The 24,560-nt window shown below is 42.3% G+C and overlaps 1 protein-coding gene across 1 annotated transcript; it reads right to left on the minus strand.

The window, feature by feature from the left end:
- Positions 1–4,026: 4,026 nt before the first annotated feature.
- LOC129602239 (uncharacterized) lies at positions 4,027–21,726 on the minus strand. The gene is made up of 11 exons (XM_055501234.1): positions 21,001–21,726; positions 20,602–20,703; positions 18,787–18,869; positions 18,114–18,197; positions 15,792–15,906; positions 15,614–15,706; positions 15,378–15,455; positions 13,651–13,743; positions 9,598–10,707; positions 5,736–6,937; positions 4,027–4,545 (listed from the first exon to the last, which is right to left on the minus strand). Exons 4-11 carry the CDS (start codon positions 18,151–18,153, stop codon positions 4,160–4,162), a joined length of 3,117 nt encoding a protein of 1,038 aa, XP_055357209.1. The 5' UTR covers positions 18,154–18,197; positions 18,787–18,869; positions 20,602–20,703; positions 21,001–21,726; the 3' UTR covers positions 4,027–4,159.
- Positions 21,727–24,560: the final 2,834 nt, after the last annotated feature.

The raw sequence follows: 24,560 nt of genomic DNA on the forward strand, positions 1-24,560 counted from the left end.
GTTTCTCGTAACTTTTTCCGGTGAAATTTTCTTTGCAATCTGGTTTTAGATTCGTCTTCAGCGCATCAAATAACTTTTAGGAAACGAGTTTCAAGCCATTTCACCACGCAGTTATCGGGACCTGATGTCAAAAATGTGACACGTTGTCAGTAGCGCAACAGGTGGCAGCTGCATGCTCCTGAAGGAAAGTGACCCGATACATGGTACCACATTCGTGTGCTGTGCAAAAGCAAGAACTTACTCTTTCGCGACGCATTTTGTGAAACGCGTTTATGCGCGCAATATCCGGTTGGAACGTTTGCACAAGCGGGCTTCACCCCATGGTATACGAATCATTTGGTGCAGGATGCAGAAAAACGATGCCGAAAAGAGCTTGGGAATGCGCGAATGGGAATGTTTTCGTGCATCTACCCGGATTAGCAACCATGTATACATGTGTCGGGTCAGTTTTCCCTACATAAGCTGAATGTACGCTTCCCACACCCACTTGGATTCGATTTTGTAACTTTTTTTACTATATGATTATCTAACAATTAAAATTAAAAATTGGGAAGCGGGAACAGCCGCCGATCGGTTTCTGATTAACAGAATGTAGAGGAAAAAGTTCTCCACGAAACTGCATTTCTTTTCTCAGGATTAAGTGAAAACATCAGGGAAAACGAAGAGAATAAAAGCAGGTAATTCTTTATTCAATTACAATGAAACCTTATCATTCTCGACACATCCTCATACAGCTTGGAACACAGTTGCGTACCCTGAAGAGTCACAACCAGTTACAGACAAAGATGACCTCTTTAATTCGTCTTTGTCTGGCTAATGCACATTGACCTTTATGGCTTTCGTGTAAAGCTCAGAGTTTCCTACAAGGAATTCCCATAAAGTGCAGCGCAATTTCAACTTAGGAAACCTAAGAAATCTTAGAGACCATGAGCGAAGTGCAGACTGGGATGATTCCAGCATCCCCATACATATGCAATTGCGCCGCAAATTACAGGCACACGATAGTGCCGGACTTGCCAGTTCGTCTGACCTGCGAAAACTGTACAGTAACTCACCTGTATCCAGTGCCCTATCCACGGCTGGCTTCGGGTTTTGGGCACAGGTGAAACTGCCCGGGATAAAGCAGGCCAAGCAGACAGCCACGACGAGAAGATGATCCATTCTCAAACGGCCCGCGCTCAAGCTCTGACTCTGACTCTGACTCTGACCACTCAAACTCTGACTCTGACCACTCAAACTCTGACCACTCTGACTCTGACCACTCTGACTCTGACCACTCAAACTCTGACCACTCTGACTCTGACCACTCTCACTCTGACCACTCAAAGTCTGACTCTGACCATATAAACTTTGACTACTTGGACACTAAACCCTAAACTACTTTTTTGCTTCGAACAACAAACTCGTATTACTGGTTTACTGCTAGTCTTCTAGTCTAAGGTTGATCTGGGACTTTAACTGAAGCTTCTGATAATCTTGACTATTGACTCATGTTCTGAAAGTTTTGATCACAGGTCCACAGAGAACCGTGGAATTAACCGCTGACGGACTTCGGGACACAGCTGTATTCACAACAGTAGGGGTTTGCAGTGGAAACGCTGGGAGTGCTTGGAGAAGGTGCGAAAGACATGGTCAGCTTTATCGGACGCCTGATTGGCGGAAAGACCGGGGAAAGCCGTTCTGCCGCTTACTTGAAACGCGCATTAGTTTAGCAATAATGAAGGGAAACGCTGTTGCAGTTTTAGGCACTGTGCCGGGCAGAAGTAAATTTGGGGAAGGGAATGGTTTTGGTTATTTTTGGAATTTATAATCAGTGTTGTAATGTTGTTGAACACGGAAGAACCATGCAATGCAGTAGTAAGGGTACTCAAACATCCATTACGAGTGGATCATTTTTTAAAGAGGCCAGATCCTTTAACTTTGGGCTTCGTCTCAGCATTACATTGGGACGAAGGCTCTATAATTTTCTTCTCTTTAACTTAACACCCTCTATCTTAAAGTACCAGAAGCGTTACTTCGCGTTAGGAATCGTTTGTGCAAACTGAATAGGTCCTGCATCTGATGTGCAGGTGTCTTTTGCGGACTACTGACATTTGTTTTCAGTGGTTTTAAACTTTCTGTATAATTAACCGACTCGACTATACCGTTCGTAGGGTCTAACAGTGCAGCAAGGGCAGCCGATACTGATTCTGCATAATACTAATCGCTGCCAAAACCTTTTGGCCAGCGCTAATGCCACTACGTAGCGTTATAAAATTCTATTGTCACTACAGCGCACTCCATAATTTGGCTAATGGTACAGTACTACAATTGAGCCATTTAACTCTCTTTGACCCAACACTACGCATGGCTAATGCGACAAAATTACTGTATCAGTTGACTATTGTGCGTAACCACTACAAGCCCGTCCGGATGATGAGCACGATAGAGAACAGCGAAAATGTGAATTCATGGGTTACGCCAAACAAGATACTACCATAGTCCATCCAAGCACAGTCTGCTAGCTTCCTAAAATGCATTCGTGCCTGTGGGGCATGTGCTATACATACACTTTGATACTACGCAACACCACGCCACACTGTTCAACCACGTAACATGCGTTTGGCTGGCTGGTGGCCTGGTGCACGCCATATATTTCAATGCGAATAATCGTAGTTGCCTGGCGGAAGGTGGCCAGAAAACGGTCGGTGCAGTAAGGGATAATCTAACTGCGGAGCGCATTTACGCATTGTGGCAAACGTAGTGTAGTGGCCATCGTGATAAGCGCTAACATCGCGCTTAATATGCGTTAGCTGTACCTTTACGTGCTCATTATCCGGACGGGCTTGTACGGCTCAGTTAGGAAATTTAGTCTAATTAGATTATAAAATCTTGATTAATGAATTATACGTGACACGAGTGCAATATAGAAGAACCGTTCAATCTTCGATGGCATCCTCTAGAAGAAGGGTGTCCTGTCGAATTTGCTCAGCATTCAGGAGAAAATTAGCTGCAAACAGGAATAGCGGCTGGCCTGTCGTGGAAGTGCGCGAACATTCTGAAAACACACACATACTGTAGTCGCCCGCACAAGTTGTCCCATTGGCAGGTCCGGCCGGAGCCTTTGCCCCGCACACACTGAGCTAAAATACAAACAATGTGGGTGCAAATATCGATATACCCCGCTCTAGGGAGCAACTTGTGCGGGCCGCTACAGTAACACTATCGAAGCCTTTTTTTGTGCAGAAAAGCCGACATTGGGAATATCGTGCAGAACTACACCGCACCTTTCAGAAATTGCAAAAGCTCTAATAAAAAAACCTATTACACACAAATTTTGCTGTGAAAAAGTTCAAACCGCGACGTGTGACCTTTATATGAATCAGTCTACACTAGCCGTAATTCAGGTAGAGAATTACACGAGCTGGTAACAGTTATGCAAAAACAAGAAAGTATCTCATCGAGACTGTCTTATAAAAGTTTCGATAACACCATTTTCTCGTTTCGGTGGGAAAATGGACAAGGCCCTCGCTCCTACTGTACTAATATTTCTGCCATAATTGTCACTGAATCGGTTTTGCTGTTTGTAGAATCTCATGCAAGTACTGTAATAATTCTCTCGCTATTATTTACTTTTATTGTATTTATGGAGTATCTTTAGAGTAATGTTGAGTGTTCAACTGGAAGTCAATTGGAGTACACTATACTTGGAGTACATTATGCTCTTTTCACTAGCCAAATGTCGAATAAATGAAATAAAAGTTAATGAATCAAATGTCGTTGCACGAGCCAAATTATATATAGTGATGTGCTGCCATTAGCCCAACCAAAGCCAGATTGGTAACTAATTAACATTAAAGCATTATACTGTCAAAGGAATAAATATTTACTACTAAAAGCTAGTTCTTTTAGCTCTATTTAGTTAAAATGAAATTAGTTTACCTTTTGTATTTCATTTAGTTATGCAAACGCCAAAGTCCACTAACGGGGAAACCGTAGAGTACATTGCTCCACGGGGAAAACCCGCAAAATAAACAGAACGACGACAATGACACAAATTCAAGAAGAAATAAATACTAAGTAAATTAGCAATCCAGATGGAAAAACCAAAATTTTGCAACACCAGTTAAGCAAATACAAGTGCTTGTTCAGAAATCAGAATCAATCATTCGACAACAAATTAGACGCTAGTACGAAATGGCACAGTGGAGGGAATGCTTTCCATGAAATTCAGAAGCAATTTCTTCTGCTGTTCCGTTAACGCAATTTCTCTTCTCACTCCCTCTCCAAATCTCTGGCTTTCTAGGCTGAGGTCTGGATGCCGACGTCGAACACATCCAATATTCAGATGGTACGCACAGTCTCGCGGTGGCATAACAGCGGTTTTTCCTTTGTCGTAATTTGGCTCGGTCCTCACAAGAATTAGATCGAGATCCGGCGTTTGCTGCGAAAACGGTGTGCGGCAGCCACAGCAGTGGTAACTAGCGTACGATCGCAAACCCCCGCCACCTTTCAAACTGCAGACCTTGAAAGGACCGACGTTTAATTCCCACGGGAATTTGTTTCCTACATAACATAAGATTAAGTTACACAACTACTGCAAGCCGGACTGCGAAAGGTTTGGCAAACTTATAGATTACTATGAAGCCCGTAATAAATACGAAAATTTGAAAGGTCATATTTCAAGAAAGAGCTTTGCCTTTCAACACTCAAAAGTTTTCGCACAATGACCAATAACTGTTGAATATGACCTCTCCGCTTTCATATCTTAGAAATTTACCCGGTTTTCCAACACGTTCGCTACTTACTTACTTAGTCTGCTTTTAATTTACGTAATTTTTGCTAGCAGATCTTTTGCGTGCGCTACTAAATTTTTGCTGAGAGATCTATGTTCCGTAAGCAAGATCTCGCAATCCCGCAGTGGCATGGAACCGCAACGCAAGGCAGCCGCATACATCCTTACCAACGAGAAGGGAAAGCGTTTGGCCACCATCAGTAAGTAAGCCTTATTTCACAAATGGTATCACCTGGTCATGTACCTGGTGGCGAACTCTCTTCGCTTTCTTCCCAGATTTCAGCAAGGTGGTATACACCCACATAAGCGAGAACGCGCTTATGTGGGTGTATAATTGCAGCACTTCGCGCTTTGCCCTCGGTGCAAATTAAATAATTAGTTGATATTGATTTCAGATTTCGTTTTATTACAAGAGAAATCTACCGGGTGCGACGTCGTGATCTCCTTATTTGTGTTTTATGGGGATAACAGCGAAATAAATTACTAAACCTACTATGTTGTCGAGTCAACTTGGCACCATTTCGTACAGTGAGTTATACGCTAAGCGGATACAACTCACTGTAAAAAAAGGTGCCAAGTTGACTCGACAACACAGTAGGTTAACGTATACGACACTAAATTTTTACGGTATTCAATCTTTTTTGAGAAATAAGACTACCGAGATTTCCTTTAAGAAAACCGAAATTAAAAATGACTTGAACGACAAACAACAGCTGTTTATGATAAGAGAGTACTGTCGCTGCACATACAGTATGTGGCGGTGACTGCAATTATTTTCGTGTAGTTCGGTGGCTCCGTGGTAAAAGCGCGTTCGTCATAGTTTTTCGGGACATGTACATGCTACCATGTATCGGGCCACTTCTATCAGGCGTATGTCGCCCAATCACTTATCATAGTAGCCCGCTCAAGCGTAATTACGAGTATTTATCTACAAATTATAGATAAATGAATGCGCATTTACCTTTCTGTTGGGACGTGGTTTGCTGTTCCGCGCCCGATGCATACGCTAAGCCGCTTAAACCAGCAATCGCAGATGGTACTTCTTCTCGACCTTTGCGGATTGTTGCACCTTCAGCTGCTTTTCGGTCGATTACTTTACGCCGTGTTCCTTTTGGTTTGCGTCCGCTTTCTTTTGAAGTGGGGCGAACTATTTTGCGATACAGTTTCTTTCTGCTATGGAATTTCTCCAAATAATTCGGCAGGCTATCCGCAAAAGCGGCAACTGCAATCGAATGACAGCAGATGCCTTTTGTCATAAAGCGGTCACATCGGCAATCAACTTCACATGTTCCGGTCGTCCAGGTTACAATCCTTTCCACGCGATCTCTTGGCTCATCGATAGCGTAATCAACACAATTGTTTCTCTGAACTTTCGTCTTTGTCTTTTCCCGGATACGTTGCTGCTGAAGGATGTTGCGCGCAGCGTTCCAGTCCAAACGATATTCGTCTGCCAAGTTTGCTTCGACGAAACTGATAGGAAATTCAATCCCACGATTCGATGCTGCATAAGCATTCGAAGTTTCAGGTTTCAAATGCTGCAGCAAATCATTATCCGGAACGATTCCAAAAATGTCGATGTACGCTTTTTTCAGAGGATCAGGTTGGAATAGTACTGCTGTCGTGCACGCTGTTGCATGAACGTTTTTGCGACGCAATTCACCACGCCCGACAATGCTTTCCGCCATTTGCCGTTCTTGGTGGAAAAATAATCGTTTCAGGTCACGCACAGTTTCCAGATCAGTCAGCGTTCGCTTTGGCTTTAATTCCAGCTTTTTTCGCACCATAGAATTGGCTGTTTCGGTCGCGTTATTTTGACACAGCCTATCTCCGAATCCAGCTGGCTCGCGTGCTTCCAGTATGAGCTTATGGATGTACTTGTTTTGGACATCTGGGTCAAAGTATCGGTCGGTAAATCCTGGGTGCCGCGCTTCCCAGACGTGTTTCAGAACGGCAAGTTGTTCGTAAAATTCGCGGGTGGACGCAGCATCAATGAGGCCTTTAATAAAGGTATTCTGGTTCGGCCGCACAACGCCGAAAATATCGTTAACGGTCTGTTGCAGATCATCTTCGGCACAGTAAGAAAATTCGTTTGCGAGGAGCCTCTTCAAGTTTTCCTTAACATGCAGCACACACAGCAGGTGCTTTGCTTGGGGTATGATGTCCCTAAAGCATAATCATGAATTATTGTTCGATAATTCGTTATTGTCCAATAATCCGTATATACTGTTGCCTTAATTTAAGCGATCACACCGTTCACACCCTTCTACACCACTTCTGCTGTGTGCTGACCCTGCTCAACCTTTGCGCACCTATTTTACTCTTGTTAATTCTGTTTAGTGGCATGGGGTAGGGATGGGATAAGGAGAAAGCCGAAACGGGCTCGATGAACCGTCACGCTATGCGCAAAGTGCGTTTTTGTTTTTGCATATGCAACATGCTGACAGGAGCATTGTGAGATACGTTTACAATAAATTCGGCTGTTAGTCGCATTCAAATCATGCACGGTATGTTATCGGCATCCAAGAGTGTTCGTACACAAGGTAGTCCGCGCAAAAAGTGATGCACAGAGTGAGACGTTGAAATAACCAAGTAAAAGGCTGTGAACACCTTTAACTGAATATTTTGCATCTTTGACCAAACCGCGCCCATAAGAGTATGAAAAGTACCAGTATGTTCGGATCTCTTTGTTACTGAGTAAGCATTGCCTATAAAGCAACACGCTGGTATCGAAGTGCCAGTAATTAATCTATCTCTGTAATATGGTGCAGAATTCTTTTCCGACCTTTCTCCGGTCAAGCTGCTGCGATGGCGGCGGGCAAATGCTGACCAGAAGTTTCTGGTGCAGAGCATCGCCTGGGACGGCTATTACTCGCAGAACGCTGCAGTGACTGGCTTTTTGTTTCCAAGCCACCTGCCTATGTACCAGGTTACCGGCGAATTCTAACGTCTAAGGCAATGGCTTTGATACAGTCAAGAACTGCCACTGAAATCCGCTTCCGCGGTCAGAGTCGCAGACTCAGAAATTTGGCTCAGGTTCAGGGCAATTTAACACTTTGATAGCTCAGGGAAAAGCGTAGCTTGACCCTGCAGAAATCTCGGTTTCTTTAAAGAAAATTGGATTTACGGTACCAGAATTTCACGAAGATGCGAAAAAAGCTTGGTGTTCGTACGTTAACAATGCTTCTAAGAACTTCTTAGTAAGAAGTTCATGAAACCTAAGAAACCCAAGAAGTAGAACACGATCCTGTGCACAAGGATAAGTACACTGCACCCGTTAGTCAGTTACTATACAAGAAGCGTGGCTCTCCAAGTCGAAGTGAGTTTGCTTGCGATACAGCAACTGCACCTCTCGAGGTGGCTTCGCGAACCATATCTGTAGGCGTGGCCATTGTGTACAGCCACCTCTGCTGATGAGTAATCGCACCATAGCGAAATTCGCTTCGTATACGAGGTCCACTCTAGAAATTTGTGCGTCCCGAAACCTATTCTGATACTGGTTACGTGTCGTCTCTCAATGGTAAAAATGCCGAAAATTATAAAACCAAACTCTCATTTCAACGCGCAAACAGTTTCTGGTCAGGGTTTCAAGCTAAGAGTGAATAGCATCAGGCCCACGACAAATTCAGATTGAATGGCAAGGAAAATTTCACGGACAAAGCAAGTTTACATTTGAAAAATTGAAAAAGTGCAGGTTGACGGCAATCTAGCTGCTATATTCACAACCCTGCTCGCATCACACGGGCAATACGGTGCATTTTGCGTTATGAAAACCTATAACGCACACCGCGGCGGACTGCACCGCGTTAAGATTATGATGTCCGCAAAAGTTGATCTGTTTTTCGGTTCCTAACAGTGCGTGACCTTAAGAAGTTTGCATTTTACCATAGTTGAAGCTGTTCTTGCAAGCTATGGCTAGGCAAAGCGGAACATACAGTCATTTCAAAGTGGGACACGTGCCTTTGGTGACTGAAGCCGAGCCCGGTGCCCTAGTACAAGCCGACCAATAATTCAGTCAGCACACTGCAGTATTATTATCACATGACGGACTTTAACGGTCTTTCACCTAACGGTATGGAAAAGCAGCCGTTTGGCGTTAAAAGATCAACACGGGATAATGTTGGCAAACAACGCCGTCCGATTGCGTATTATCTTTACCATCATGAGTAGCGGAGTTAATGTTTCGCTACCCACCAAGAAAGTGTCATGTTAGTGCCAGCGCTGCTACCACGTAACCAGTTTGATTATGAATGACAGGTGTGCATTTGAAGACAGTCTGACAATGACAAAACTGACAAAATTGCCGCTGCAACATGTTTTCTGGTTTTGAAGAGCCGTCTAGTGTCCAGACTGCCACTAACTGGTTTCACTTTTCCCTGCTCTGAATTTGCTCGCCTTCCACACATGGTAGTGGTTGCGTGGTGGCAGCGCTGGCGCTAACATGACGCTTGCTGTGTGGGCAGCGAAACATAACCCCGCTACTCATGATGGTTAAAACAATACGCAATCGGACGGCGATGTTTGCCAATAATACCGCATGTTGATCTTTTAACGCCGAATGGCTGCCGTTTCCATACCGTTATTTAGTGAAAAACCGTTGAATGAAACCGGTAAAGGTCACCACCGATTTTATCGCGTTCTACATGTACTATTCAAGTCAAGCGTTTTGGTGTGTGTACCTTTGGGTGTACAAGGTAAAGCAAACTTAGAATTGGATGCTAAATTTGAATTATACGTCAATAATTGTACAGAAAGATGCAAACCGACGGGAAAGCCTAATGCTACTTACAGACTACTTTTAGCATTTTATGAAAGCTTTTACTTACAGTGCCGCCTCGTACAGGGCTGATTGTTCATCGGAAACAAAGACAGGAGCCCAGACTGCGGGTGACTTCCATGAACTTTTGCAGCTACTTTGAAGGTTGTCAAAGATCAGCATCCAGGCCTTCGCAAATTCCTGTTTTGATTGACCGGTCATCAAAACGCAAGGTCCTATCATTACCGCTCTGTCGCTGACTCCCAAAGACGCATCATCAATCAAGTTGTCACTTCTGCTTGCATAGTTGGTACGCGTTAAACCAGGATGCCGCAGACAGGTAACCAGCAGATATTTCCCTGCCACAGTGTAAAGCACGTCAAAGAACAAGGCGGATTCTGGTAAACCGGAAGCTGTTGGCTCAAAACAAAATTTTGCAAACATGGCAGACTGAGTTGGGATTGCCACAAGAACCAGAGCATTCTTTTCCCCCTTTTCCTTTATGTCCGCATGCAAAATGGTTACGTTCTGCTCCAGTAACAAGTCCATCAAAGTTGTTTCAGCAGCTAATTTTCTCTCTCTTGCCTTCACATTCGCGATTTGCCTTCTGTTATGTGGCACAGTAAAAACATTACAAGTCTTCTCCGCGGATTGTTCTTGAATTGCCGCCAACATTTCAATGTCATTCAGATTCGGATTTTCATCGAAATGCTCTTTGACGAGTGGCTTTGCTAGAACAGCATTTGGCTGAAAGGCTGTTTTTTCTTCCCCTCGCTTGCTCGGTTTGACAATGAATTCGTACGGCTTAACCGACTTTTGTCCACGTGCCCAGCGGTATTCTATGGCCGCTATTCCCAGGTTTGGCCCATCTTTTGGAATATATATTCGTTTCTTGAAAACAGGGCAGTCTTCGTTCTTGTATGACCAAACTTCTGTGGAACGGGGCGTGATTTTATGACCGTATTGATACCACCGGCACCCAGATTCCAAACGAAGTGTTGTGTGCGAATCTAATGGTTTCATTGCAACCAGAAATACACCAATGCTCCGGAAGCCGAACGGTGCGCTACGGTTGATGAATGGCGTGGATTCGGCAAAATTTTCATGCAGCAAGCCGTCACAAAAATCCCAGCGATCGTCGATGCGTGCGGGAACTTCATAGTACTTCCACTCTCGAAATCTAACAGCAGGCAAAATACGTTAGAAATTGACAATTAACTACGAGTAGGAAAAATGCACGTGGTGTACATTCAGCAGACCGGAGCGCAGCAATTCCTTTGAGTACTGTATTACTGTATAATACATTTTACTACAGTACTCAAACTTAGTTTTAAGCACTTAATTATCTGATCTTCCAGTATACTTTACTATATGTATATGTAGAATAATAAAATTTTATATTATTTTGCAAACGACTTAGCAACATACTGTAAACATGACAACTTCCAATTACTGGTTGGAAATGGCTTTTGTAACAACCTTTCGTAACGACCTTTCGTAACGGACAGAAATCGACGAAAGTATTAGTCTTGAATACAAAGGACCTTCGCTACGCTCCGGTCGATTGCCAAAATATATAGAACCCCAGCCCTTGACAGCACTTCTGAATAACCTAAGAGGGGAAATACTACGGTAGAGACGTATTGGGAAATGTTCAACTCGCTCCAAGTGTACTGCGCGGCGATTCATATTAATCATATGTGCTGCCTGCCTAGTTATTGGAATCAGGTAAATTGCAAATGTGCTCATACAGTGTGCTAGTTCTTGAGCTCAAAATAAGTTTCCAAGTCCAAAAGGGTTGCTGCAGAGTAATTTACAGTACACATAAACACGTCAAGACCGAGACATCGGGGGCAGAATAACCCGTTTCTAACCAGTAGGAAATAACGCTTCCCGATAATTTATAATAAGTTCTCTGTTAAATCGGTAACCCGGCATTGGTCGAAGGGAATTTGCCGACAATCATTGATTCGAACACACGCGATATCGACCGGTCACGAACCCGAACTAGCTGTTGCTCTCGCATTTGTTCTTGAGCCGGTCGCTGATTTGTTAGTCGACAAAATGTCCGTGTCCACGTTTAATAGTGGCGTATGCTACTAACATGTTAACCATAGGCAGAGCTAATCCCACAAAGTAGCATTTAACAACCTCCCAACATCACAAACACAAACAAGTAAAGCGAACTGCGAACAGAACTGTGTTTAAAGTTTGCTATTGGTATCTCTGCGCTTGTTTTACTCGACCGGAAGGCGAAGTTCTTCTGAATTCAGGAAAAAGATGCGAAAATGTATCGGTGTCCGTTACGAAGTTCGTTACGGAAGTAACATGCAAGACGTCACCGATTACGGAAGCACCATCTATGTCATCACTCATCATCATTGCCAAGCATAATATCATCGATGGCTGCTATGACGCCCCGGGACTATACAGGCATGCATGCAAAAACTTATCTGTGCGTGTACGGGAGCTGGTAACGGAAGACAGCAAAGTTTTAAGAAGATCAAGTAATAACTAAACTTTTGGTGCACAATCACGCATTTAAACGTTTCGCTCATTTTAATTCGCCATATTTCGGCAACCGGATACTGCGCGCGCCCACAGTTTTCGGCACAATGTGTATAACCACGTAGCTTTAGAATGATATAAAAATATTATAAAAAAGTGATCCTGAGTGCGCGACAGCGAATGTTTTAATACACGTATACCTTTTATGGCACCATGTAGCGGCTTATTTTCCTTAAAGACACCTAGTTACCTAAGAGCTAAGAGCCAAAACGAAACGGTTTCATGCCTAGTTACAGATGACTGGTAAATCTTGTAAAATTGTTGCACCAAAGTTAGCACCGCGCAAACGTCAATGATGAAACGTTAAGTGTGTACCGCGATGGACTGCACCTCCAAACTCTCCGTTGTTGCAGTGCGCAATAACTAGCTGCCAGCTGTACACGCCGACATATTGTTATTGTCTGGCTGTGTTGTTCCGGGTTGCACATGTGTTGGCACGGACGATTATGATTCATCTAATAATTTTATTGTCCATAATTAAATACGTTGTATTGCTAGTACTTCCGTATACCATCTAATGCTTCATTAGACGTACAATTTCATCGTCAGCGGATAGACGAAACTGCAAGTCTGTAGTGCAGATTTGAATTTACTGCAAGCTGATTGCAAGATTAACAGCAGAAAGGCTCTTCCCCTTTTGACCGGAAAACTGATTTTATCACATGCATAAGGGTTTAACGTCAATGGGAAGCCGCTGGACTTCCACGCCGACTCTGTTTCATTATCACCGGGGCTTACATCACTGGGTTTATTAGTGGCGCCAATAGGAAGCCGCTCGGTCTACTGCCTTCAGGCAGACGCTGATACTGGTCCGTGTACTGGCTGTACACATATTGTATACACATATTCAGTTTTCTAAGGAGTAAGACGCAGAGAATACCGTTCTTTGGTGTCCGGTACGCGAATCATTATTGTAATGGCCGGAATGCACACACGTTAAAATATTGCACTGTTTGTTTTGGCACAACCCACAGCAAACATTTCAACTTTATTACTACCATTGTATAGTATCACAAGTTTCTGCCTTAAGTTTGCTTTTGTACTGTGTTAAATTATTTGCTTTTAATACAGCGTAGCAATTTCTACTTTTATAGCCTTAAAAGGTGCATAAAAGGCACCCTGCACCTCTTTTCACATTGTGCACCCCTTTTGCACCCTGTTTTCGACTGACGGTTTCAGTTGAGAAGACTGCACCTACTGCATGCACCAAGCAACCGGCCGATTTGATTAAATTTCGCTAGTTTTGATTTTGCTACTGACAAGCTTAAAACAGGGAAAACATGGAAGTAAAAAATGAATTTTTGAGAGTCAAGCAATTAGCTGCCCGAATTAACGCCGGTTAAATGTTTTTTCTTTTGGACAATTTTCTTTTTCGACGGTTGAAATTTATGTTTCTTTTGATTGCTTGTAGCATAAGATCCGCAACAAGATCTATATCGTTTGCATACCACTAAAACTGGCATCCAGGCAAAACAGAGAAAGAAACTTTTGGCATGCCCTTTGTTTTTCATTTAATCACTACAATTTTATCCCGAAACAACAATATCTGCCTTACTTCCGTAATTTCGGTTGATCGTTATCATCAATTAGCGCGACAGTGTTATCAGCTTCGACACCCGATTCACTTTCTTCAAGAACGCTTGGACATCTGTAAGAGAACACATTTCTGACGCTAAGCATACCCGCAATGTCAATGGTTCATAATTCTGAGCACTAGTTTAAGCACGCAATGCTGTTGATGTGAATCTTTCGAAATAGGCAGTTAAAGTATGTGAGATCTTCAAAGTTTATTTCTTCTCCCAGCACTGTACACCATGTGCCATTGTTGTGTCTGATGGATTCAACTTCGATTTTAGGCAACTTTGCAAGGCGTCATTCTGGCGCCGCCGTATGACCGTAAAGTTTTTATTTTTAGGCAGTAACATTTAGGCTGGTTATGAATATCAGACAAATTGCACTTGCACATTTATAGTTTAAATAATAGAAATTTTCAAGAGAAACGCTAAAGGTAGGTGCCAGAAATTTATAAAACTAATTCTTTTTAATGTCGGCATCTCCATCCGCGTCCGATTTATGAAATGTTTTATTTCATTGCAGAAATCCAATTTTTACTAACAAATGCAATCTAAACATAGTTTTTATACATTAATACCCTTTAGGCTATGCAACTGCTGAGTAAGACGAAGTGGACGCCATGCACATTTTTACATTATGCAAAATGCGCATTTGTATTCGTTGATAGCTTTTTTCCACAGCATGTGGCGCAGCTGACACTTGTTGTAGGTGCTATTATCTTTGCATGACTGGGCACATTCCTACCGGCAAGCAGTCATATCAAGGGAAGTGGCCCGGTACATGGTACCAGATTCGTGTACAATGCACAATACAATTACATGCACGAAACCTTTCACTTTCGCGCACAACCAAATACATTTTTGATTCGGTTTATGACATTCTACAGCCAGAAAATTTGCATACACTTGCATGAAAACCGTTTGTGCGCGCAACATCCGCTTCGGGAGTTGTGGCTGCTATGACCGTTCATGCATTCAGGATTTCAGGTGTACCGAAAGTCTCATTACGGACCGATTTTAACTCAGATTGTCACGTAAATGCACATGGATCTGAACACCAATCCAGACTTTCATGATTTTTTTTTCACATTGTAAAATAAATTTTAAAATTTTCGAAATTGATTCTAAAATTTTAAAACCTCCTAAAACAGTGGATCGGTGTAAAAGCGTAATGTGCATTTATGTACGTTATGTTCGTGGTTATGTGCATTTACGTGCAAAATTTGAGGAGATCGGTCCATAATGAGACTTTTGGTACACTTGAATGCATTGAACTTTTTGAAATTTTTTTGCAGCCATAACTCCCGAACCGGATGTTGCGCGCATAAAGGTTTTTTGCGCCACTGTATATTTTGGCTGCAGAATGTCATTAACCGAAACAAAATGTGTTTGGGAGTGGGCGAAAGCGAAAGTTTTCGAGCTTGTACACAAATTTGGCACCATGTACCGTACTGTGAGCGCTGTGCAAGTGATTATAGCATTTGCCAGTGCGCTAAACGTAACGACAATGCAGCATAAGCAAGCAAAATAGTAGCTGCGGTATTAAGCCTGAAGAAAAGCTGGATGTTTTCAGTTTTTGCTAACGAACGGGAGAACTAGAAATCATTGTTTTTATTCCAAACGTGCGCGCGCTAGTACTTGACCATTGTAGTACAAGGCATGTTAATGAACAAAAAAATGTGAAAAAAAAGAGAAATAAACTGTTTACCTCTCGCGCGGTGACATTAATTCGGTAATATCACTGTCTGAGATGGACATCGACCGCTGACGAACACCACTGTGGTACCTGTAGATAAAAGTCGCAATTTATTCGAAAGTATTTTAAGCACACTGCCGTATCTCAATTATTTACCAACGAATTCGTACCGCTAAGCAGCTAATTAACAGAAAAACTGCATTACACAAAACAAGCAGCTTCCAGTAGTGCTGCGACCCACTTCTTACCCTTTCTGTGGCGAACCTAAAATCTCAATGTCGGTTTTCGGAGGGCCTAACAAACGGTTACGAGCGCGATGAGAAAACAAAGGACTTCTGCGGCTGTAAGTACACATGGAAAGGTCAGGGCTTTCTTACCAATGTACGTAAAAACTAAAAACACAGTGTGAAGTTTCCGAAACGTTACCTTTTTTTGGGCTCCGGCGATTCCAGATTCTCTTCATGTAACAAGTCCTCTTCATCGAACGGGTAACAAGTCCTCTTCATCGAGGTGCTGACGTTTTCCAAGCAAGCTGCCAGGTCTGCAGAAAACAGCGGGCTTGCGGTTACATGGCTTAAATATAGTTACAGAAGTTACAGGAACTTCCAAAATGCTTAAGAAAACACCAGTTAAATGACCCAGTATTCTGATTACGTGTGCGTAGTCGTTGATTGGCTTTTCAGGGTTAAAGGTAGAATGTTTAGGAATAAATATTGGCCGCGCGATTTCTAAATCCTATGCAAACGGTAATTTTTGAATCACTCTCTATTTTGGGAAAATCTTTCACACGAGGAAACTTAAATTCCCACAGCCGTAACAATTCTGGCATCGCTCTTAGAGCTAATTTACGGACTTTCAGTCTTTTTCCAATATAAAAGCTGACGGTTTCGCAGAAATGTCCAAGCAAATGAGATTCTAAATTGACCAAAGCGAAGACTCCAATTTAGGCCCATAAAGTAAGATATGGCACTTTCGAACATGGTTATTTTTTTGGATCAACATTTTTGGCTTGTGGTCCCGTAGGCCACCGTAGGCAAATGCAGCCTCCGTCACTACTTGTAGTCTTTTAGTGACCGGCAGTTATCTGTGTGGCATTTTGTAGCAACCGATAATCTCGCGTAGTTTTTGAATTTTGGGTAGCCGCGAGTATTCTGTGTATGTGTAGTTTGTAGAGTTTTTTGTATTCACAGGTAGTCAGCGTGGTTGCTGTGGTTTTCGGTAGTCACCGATATAGCTATATATATTTCGGTGGTCAATGTTTAATTACCTGTATAAAAGGTGCTTTAAATTTGTTTTTGTTGCTACAGTTTTCCAGGACTTATCAGAAGTTTAGGCTTGCAAAACAAGCCTGTTTAAGCCTTAAAGCCTGTTTAAGCCTGCAAAATTTAAGAAATTTAAAAAAACCAAAAAACAGATTAAAAAAATCAAAGAACCTCAAGAAATTTGAGAACTCTAGGATTAATACTGTGGGCCCAAGAATTAGTCGTGTAGGAAGTGAGCCATACGACTTCAGTGCGACGAAACAAAACTGCAATAATTACAAAAGACTACATGGACTACCGGTGGCTACACAAACTACAGGATACTACACAAAATTGCAGCTGCGTGGAACAAAATGGACTACCGGTGGCTAAGAGACTACACAAAACTATCAGATCCATAGCATTTTTTTCCGATTTTAAAATGAATTTCAAAAGTTTTAAAAATCATTTTAAAATTATGGGGAAATGCTATGAACTTAAAATTGGTTTACTTTCGACTTTATGGCCATGTTCATTTTGCAGCAAAGTTTCAGTAAGATCGGGTAATTACCAGACTTGTACACAACAATGCATGACTTGTATTTTGGTACTTGTACACAACAATACATTTAAACTTTTCACCCATTTTAGTACGCCATATCTTGGCAAAGGGATGTTGCGCGCGCAAATGGTTTTCAAAACAATGCATACAAATCATTTAGCTTTGGAACGACACAAAGTATTACAAAAAAGTGATTCGGAGTGCGCGAAAGCGAAAGTTTTAGTGTATGTATCCCACTTTTGACACAATGTACCGGGCCATTTACATTAAAAGAAACGGCTCAGCCTGTGTAACCAATTACATTGAGGTCTATACATCAGGACATTATCCTGTGTTTGCGGGTATTTCATTACAGATACATGGAAAATTGCCCTATGTAGCAAGTAATTTGTGTCGATGCTTCAAAACCGGAGCACGCACGCGGCATTCTGTTGTAATAAAAAAAAAACAGAAATACAAATGCATAAGTAAGTACAAAAATTTAAAGTTGTAAATTGTAGTACACCGGAACAAACTGTAGTACAGATATGGATAGATGTTCACTCGTCGTAATATGCTCCCTAGCCTTGCCACCGCAATGATATTAATTTTCAGTTGTTCGAGGGGATATTACCTCACTTTCGGTTTGCATTTATTCCATTCAAAGAAACTTAAATAATATTTTAGTTGCCCATGGGCCATCCCGTATATTTCTCGTTGAGAAAGGATTTAAATAAACTAAAATACTGACTAATAGACGTAACCAAGCAAAACTGTCATCGACAACAAGAAGCTACGTACGTATGTATACGCCCCTTATTTAGCAAAAGATGAAAACGTAGAACGTCAGTCTGAATAATTTTGCGTCAAACGGTTTTACGGAGCATTACTGCGAACGGAATTTTGTGTCTTACAATTCATCAGTAGAAAAAATTTCTAAAATAAATACAAAAAATATTTACTTGCCTGAAACTTTCCGCAGCTGCTTCAACCGTATCCGACTCATGCCCCGTCAGACTGAAACTATCTTCCAGACTTGCGTCTCTAGCCCTGCAGACCATAGTGCTCATGTAGATACACTAATAAATTAAAATCATTTCCATTTGGCAGTACAGTATCCCATGCAAATTTCATTACTGCTGCTCACGTTTAAATCTGCTGAATAAAACTGACCTAAGATTTAGAAAATAACTATTTCAAGTTGAAAAATTATCTTTTTAATTTTGACGAAATCTGTGTCGTTGATCTTGTTTGTTGTTTACTGTTTATGAAGTGAAGCGTTCCTTGCTAGCCGTGGCGGCGGTTTATTTCAAAAAACAGTAAAATAGAGGCCTTTTTTTAAAAAAACAACAGAAGAAAACCTTAAAAATAAAATTCTAAAATTTTGAAGCATACAGAAAATCCCAAATTTCGAGCACGCTAATTTCGAGCACGCACGCTTTCGTATGCCCGTAATAAGTGAAAACACAAATTGTTATCAATAACATGAAACTTTGATGCCACTGCATATCTTTATCGACTAAATTTTTGATGAAATCCAGAGTATGAGTTTACGTTTGTGCAATCGCTTTAGGACAAATGACCCATATTATTTAACAATTCTAATTTAAATTAACTGCTTGGCTGCATGAAACCTTACCTGCCAGTGCTTGTTGCTGGCAGTAAATCATCAAGTGCGCTTAGTTCGTCACTTCTACGGTTCTCTCCAAACATGTCCTCATCCTACATCAGAAATCTTCAGTGGATGTTACATATAAGCGATTGGGCGAAAATGCTTACGGAATCCGTATAAGAGAACATTTCTCCCGAATGGATGATTTTTCCCATATTACGATAACACAGACCACAATGCTACTGTTCCATCGAATACTTGATTACGAGATACAAAAAAGAAGATAAAACGAACACATTTTATCCCATTTACAGAAGACAGATCATTAAGCACAACGGAACGGTAATGGGAAGACCTAACAATAATGCGTACTTGATTCGTAGTGTTTGATGGTCCTGACAGCTGCCTTGTTGAAGCGGTTCGCTCATGATGCGGCACCAGGTGCTTTGATCTTGCACCGCGCAGCGCCTTTTTTGTTTCATTCAGTATACCGGCGCTTTGATTTTGTTAATGTTCGTTCAGACTTGTTTGCGCTTGTGTACAAAGAGGAGTATCCTCATAATTGTCATTTTGCTGCAGAATCCCCGCTTACCTGATTATTCATTTATGCACCATGGTATTTAATTATGACTGTTTGTTTCACACTGACAATAGTGAGTGTAGTACATGCAGAGTACATCAGTGGGCAAGGCATCTACTGTAAATTGACTGTCAGGTTTCCTACGTTATGACTGTAATCGTTCTACACGTTGGCTTGTGATCCGTCAAATGCTGGATATTACGAGCTAAATTTTACTTCAGAGTTCAGTAAGTAACACCGCCAAGTCTCCCCATATTCCTGATGTACGAACACTGTTTTTAGGAAGCCTGTTACTGTACTGTCTGTACGGTTTTAATTACTGTCCACACTGTTTATTTACTTCGTCGGGCATATGCCGGTAGCCAGAGTTGAACTTTCAGCGGTCACAACTTAAGTCCCAAGTAGACACCGAAAGCCAGAGTTTGTTTGCCGAAGCTGAATGTATGGTAGTCAGAGCCTGAGTTTGTCGGTAAGAGACAGCGGTTGGTCAGAGTAAGAGTTTCATTGGTCAGAGTCAGAGTTTGAGTGGTCAGAGTCAGAGTTTGAGTGGTCAGAGTCAGACTTTGGGTGGTCAGAGTCAGAGTGGTCAGAGTCAGAGTGGTCAGAGTTTGAGTGGTCAGAGTCAGAGTTTGAGTGGTCAGAGTCAGAGTTTGAGTGGTCAGAGTCAGACTTTGGGTGGTCAGAGTCAGAGTGGTCAGAGTCAGAGTGGTCAGAGTTTGAGTGGTCAGAGTCAGAGTTTGAGTGGTCAGAGTCAGAGTCAGAGTCAGAGCTTGAGCGCGGGCCTTCTCAAACGATTGGAACGAAAATACTAGTACATATGATTTTTTAACAGGAAACAACGTCACAAGTTCTTTGGCGAAAAAATCAAAATTCACTCGCTGGCTAGGATTTTTGCAATGGAACTCTGTGGAATCCTGTAAATTATCGGATGCAGGATTAATACTTTTAAGGTACGATTAAGAATGAATGGTCGCGCGCGTCGCTCTCATTTTATTACACGGCTTAACTCGCTTGATCGTTTAAAGTTTAAAGCCAGCTAAAACCCGGATTCCCTCATTGGCTTCTCCTCGTCGTGATCTGCATGTGCCGCTTTTATTTTACGGAGACTTTGCTTCCCACCAAATAGGCCCATTTATTTTCGCAGCCTGATTATTGCCTGTTTCTACGGAATTGATGTTACTTGGCCGGTGTGATCTTGCAGAAGCGTTAGCGTAGTTAGGTAAGATTTGGCCCGGTACATAGTACCAAATTCGGGTGCATACACGGGAACTTTCGCTGTTCGGTCGTGGCCGGCGGAAAGGGTCGGTCCGTGGCCCACATGAGACTCCGAGGGATGTGCTTCCAGCCATCTTGACAGTCACTGACTAAACGGGGAAAGCAGATTAGCGTCTCATCTATTACTGACCGGGCTTCAAAACTGCATCCGCATGCAAATCCTGCTCTAGAGGATTATAATGCCGTTCGCCCAGTTGTAATTAAGGGAATCGCGACTGGTATAAAAAAATTTATCCTGTTTTTAACAACCAACATGGGAAAAACAATCAGTATACGAATAAAGATGTCCGCTATACTGTTGCAAGCGTTGGTACAGGAAATACAATGATTTTACTCATGTACACGGCACGCTATCGATCTATGGCCGAATCGCATGGAGAACTTACGGATGCATAAACGATGGAAGTTGCGCGCTCTGTTTCCAATCGCAGGCAGTACTTTTCCATTCGTATTTATCTGGCTCAACGCAGTATCTCCGCTCATTTTGCGAATTAGTGGCATTCTGGATAATGGTATGCTGGCGTTTTCCGTAAAGTTTCGACTCTGTGTCAGGATTTTTGAACAGCAATCAAGTTGTACCAATTTCAGGATGATCTACTAGTATTGAAAGATATCTTAAAATTCCACTTCCAGTTCTTCGTTATGGTTCTCCGAGTTCGCGATTATACGTGCGAGCGGTTATAGCAATCAGCGTAAATGACAGTCTCCAGGAATTAGCGTTCATTCAATAACAACGCATACCTCTGGGACGGTTCTCCCGAGCATAAAAGTAATAGATAGGAGATCAAGTACAGTTCAACTAGAACGTTTTCAAGTTTCGGCATCAATGTTTTATCGAAATCAAACGGAAAACTCGACGGTCTCTTAATAACAAGAAAACATTCAGGTATAACAGCTTAACGAACCCAGACTGCGAAGAACCTCTTGCAGATGAAGAGGCGAGCAATAACTGAACACTGATTACAGTTCACTGGTAACAAAATCATGGTGTAACCAAAAAATATGCTGTAGTTAAACTAGTTTTTGTCGACTAGAAAAGTCGAAACAAAAAACTTCCTGGGCCGAGTTTTTCGGAAAAAAAACTGATAAAAAGATGCCAGAAATCGGTTTGCCGAAAGATCCAAAACGTACGCATTGCTGTACAAGAATGATTTTATTATTAGAATCTCGACTTATTCACCGGAAACGAAAGTTGACTCGACTGGCACAACGCCACCATCGGCCGGCGGCTAGGTGATTAGTGTCAGTAGCCATCTTCTTGATTTAGTATTATCGGGTTTTTATGTACATGTATTCTGTTTTCTATCTGCTGATTCGTGCTGACTTTCGACAAAAAGCATTTTTCAAGATGTACCAGAAACCACTGCTTCATATCAGGTCCTTCCTCCGTGTTCTGCGCTTTGCCTTGCTAGTGCAACACTCAATACGAGTACCGTACATTCGCGAAGCGCGTTTCCTGGCAAATTTGGAAGGTCGTGTTTTGGTCAAGCGCCGCGACAAATTAGCAACGTGTCGCCTCGAACCAATTAAGATACTATGACTTCTCAAACCGAAAGATACCATGATTGCTCTGTGTTTCGTGCAGAGGCGCCAATGGAGACGCTCACTCTTACCGAAGTTTATCAGCGAAAAGTGTCCCTGGAAGGCGTCCTGACATTTCGTACCGAAAGTGCGCGAGATAAGGCGCTTAATATTCAAAACTCAACAAATGCCCCTTTCAAGACGCTTGTGGTACCAAAAAATTACATTTCCCGTGATTCTCAAGAATGTGGACGATGAAAATCGTAACTCTTTCTGCCGGCGAAATATCGACTCCCTTGAGGTGATCCATAAACAGAAGCCCGATGATGATACGCGTTATTGTGGTATTGGCATTGGACACATATGGATCGATTTCAACAATGAAAAACACTACGTACAGCAATGAATGGCGAGAAATCGGTTGCATGTATATGCAACTGGTGGATGGACTGTCATCCCCAGCTCCATGGTTTTACGCTGTTTCAAGTGTAACAAATATGGCCACAAAATCAGGGAATGCCAATCGCCAGTTCTCATTTGCGGGAACTGTTGCCAGCAGCATTTCGTACGAGATTGTGTAAAGATCTGCCAAATTATAAATTTAATGTCCTAACTGTTTTGAAAATCATGTAGCCGGCTCACTGGATTGTCGGGTACAAAGGTTGGTATGTGCACCGATTCAACTGCCCTGTCACAGGACCACAGTGACAGGGCAGTTGAATTTGGTCGATGGTATGGTAATTCGGCTGTTATTTGAGGACGTTAGATATTAACCTTTTGCTGCAACTTAAATTATGCGGAATGGCAACCGTGATTGTACAGCTTTTTAACGCTTTCTAAAGGGCTTTTTAAAGGATTATACCGCTTTTTAAAGGTCACCGTGAGCTTCCCTCTCGTAAAGGCACCGCATTTTAACAAGTGGTACAATTTGATACGACTACATGTGCACTTTTCGGATATTCTTTGTGCGATGAAGTGTGCGGTGCAATAGCTCAGCTGTACAGATGAAGTTTAAATTTTACAAAGAAAGTAAAAAAACTAATTTTACTATGCGTTGTCGGTTCCGCAATTACTAAAGAGACGGGTGCTGGCAACATTGCACATGATACGAGTTAGAAACTACTAGGCCAGCTATGTATGGCTCAGTGCTTTGTATATGACCGGATACGACCCTGAAAAGCCAAGTGTATTGCACATTAACAGTGTCCTTATGTTTGGGAAGCATTCTTGCAAAAAATAAAGCGCTGTGCGCTGATACTCCACGAGTTGATGCACCACGAGCGAACAATACGATATCGTTATCATCGGAGCCAAATGACCTTTCTCAAGATTCGGTCCGTAAAGAAGTGTTTTCGGTAGCAAACTGGTGAGCACCAGAATTCAAGCAGAAGCAAGAATTCGCATTTTGTAAATTTTGTTCGGCCGATCTACTGGGGTCCCTAAAGACAATACACAAGGTCTGGTGCCCCGGGCTATTGGCGCATGTACTACAGGCACAGACTAGAAGATCTGTTGATCGCACTGTCGCTGTAATGTAACAAGCCTTCTTTTCAGTTTTGGGTGTCCAGTTTTTGCATCATTGGCCAACCGAACTGACAATATGTGATAACTTTCATGCATTATTTGTTTGATTTTTTTATTTCATTTCTAGTTCCTTTAAGGCAAGCATAAAACATTATTTCGTCTAGCGGTTACAGAGCAGTATAATTACGGTGCAGTTCGGCAGATCTATGGAGAAAGCAGCCCATTCCTGTCGGGCCCGCCAACAATTAGCAGGTCGAGCGGGCATCTTGCGCCCGTAAACCAGGAGCATAGTTTATTGATGCGTGAGTAATGTACGCGCCAGCAGATGTGAGCATTGACTACAAGAATAACGCTATGCCTCGACTTCGTGCATGACTTTTAAATGTTCATTGAAATACCTGTACAGTACAATAAAAAGCCACTTTATATGGATCTCGCGAAGCTGACAGTCGCTTTCACTGCAATAGCCAATATCTGTAGAGTAGTCCAAAACATTTTCAAATGAGATTAAGTCGAATTCTGGTGCTGCTGCCATCAATCAGCGCTAATCGTTTTGAATTGGGAAGGTAGGGGATTTCTTCCGAATTCTGAGCCCCCATTCCGCATACGGTAGTATAATTGGCACGAATGTTATTGGCATGGTCAAACGGTTGCCCTGAGCGTCTCAGACACGGAAGAGTTCGTGGCTGCCGTAGATAGCCATGCGACTCAGTGAGGATACGTCAAGCCGGCGCCAATCCGCATCGTCCCACATTTGTACCGTCCCATCCGCTTCAAAGCCGCTGAACCCGCAACGTCCGAAACCCCACATTATCATTATTGTAGTTATTACTGTAGTTGCAATAATAATAACCAAATATTTAATGTTAATTGCCCATGCCCTGGTGGTAGTACGTCTCGC

Source organism: Paramacrobiotus metropolitanus, unplaced genomic scaffold (assembly GCF_019649055.1).
Source record: "Paramacrobiotus metropolitanus isolate TYO unplaced genomic scaffold, Prichtersi_v1.0 Parri_scaffold0000368, whole genome shotgun sequence".
Lineage (NCBI taxonomy): Eukaryota > Metazoa > Tardigrada > Eutardigrada > Parachela > Macrobiotidae > Paramacrobiotus > Paramacrobiotus metropolitanus.

What these genes read in the sequence shown, in the direction of transcription:
- LOC129602239 (XM_055501234.1), bottom strand. Translation starts at nt 18,153, where the DNA reads ATGAGTCGGATACGGTTGAAGCAGCTGCGGAAAGTTTCAG. An exon ending in TTAGGTTCGCCACAGAAAGG is followed by an intron (nt 15,456 to 15,613) that starts GTAAGAAGTGGG and finishes TTTTATCTACAG; the next exon opens with GTACCACAGTGGTGTTCGTC. An exon ending in GCCCTGTACGAGGCGGCACT is followed by an intron (nt 6,938 to 9,597) that starts GTAAGTAAAAGC and finishes ATTATGCTTTAG; the next exon opens with GGACATCATACCCCAAGCAA.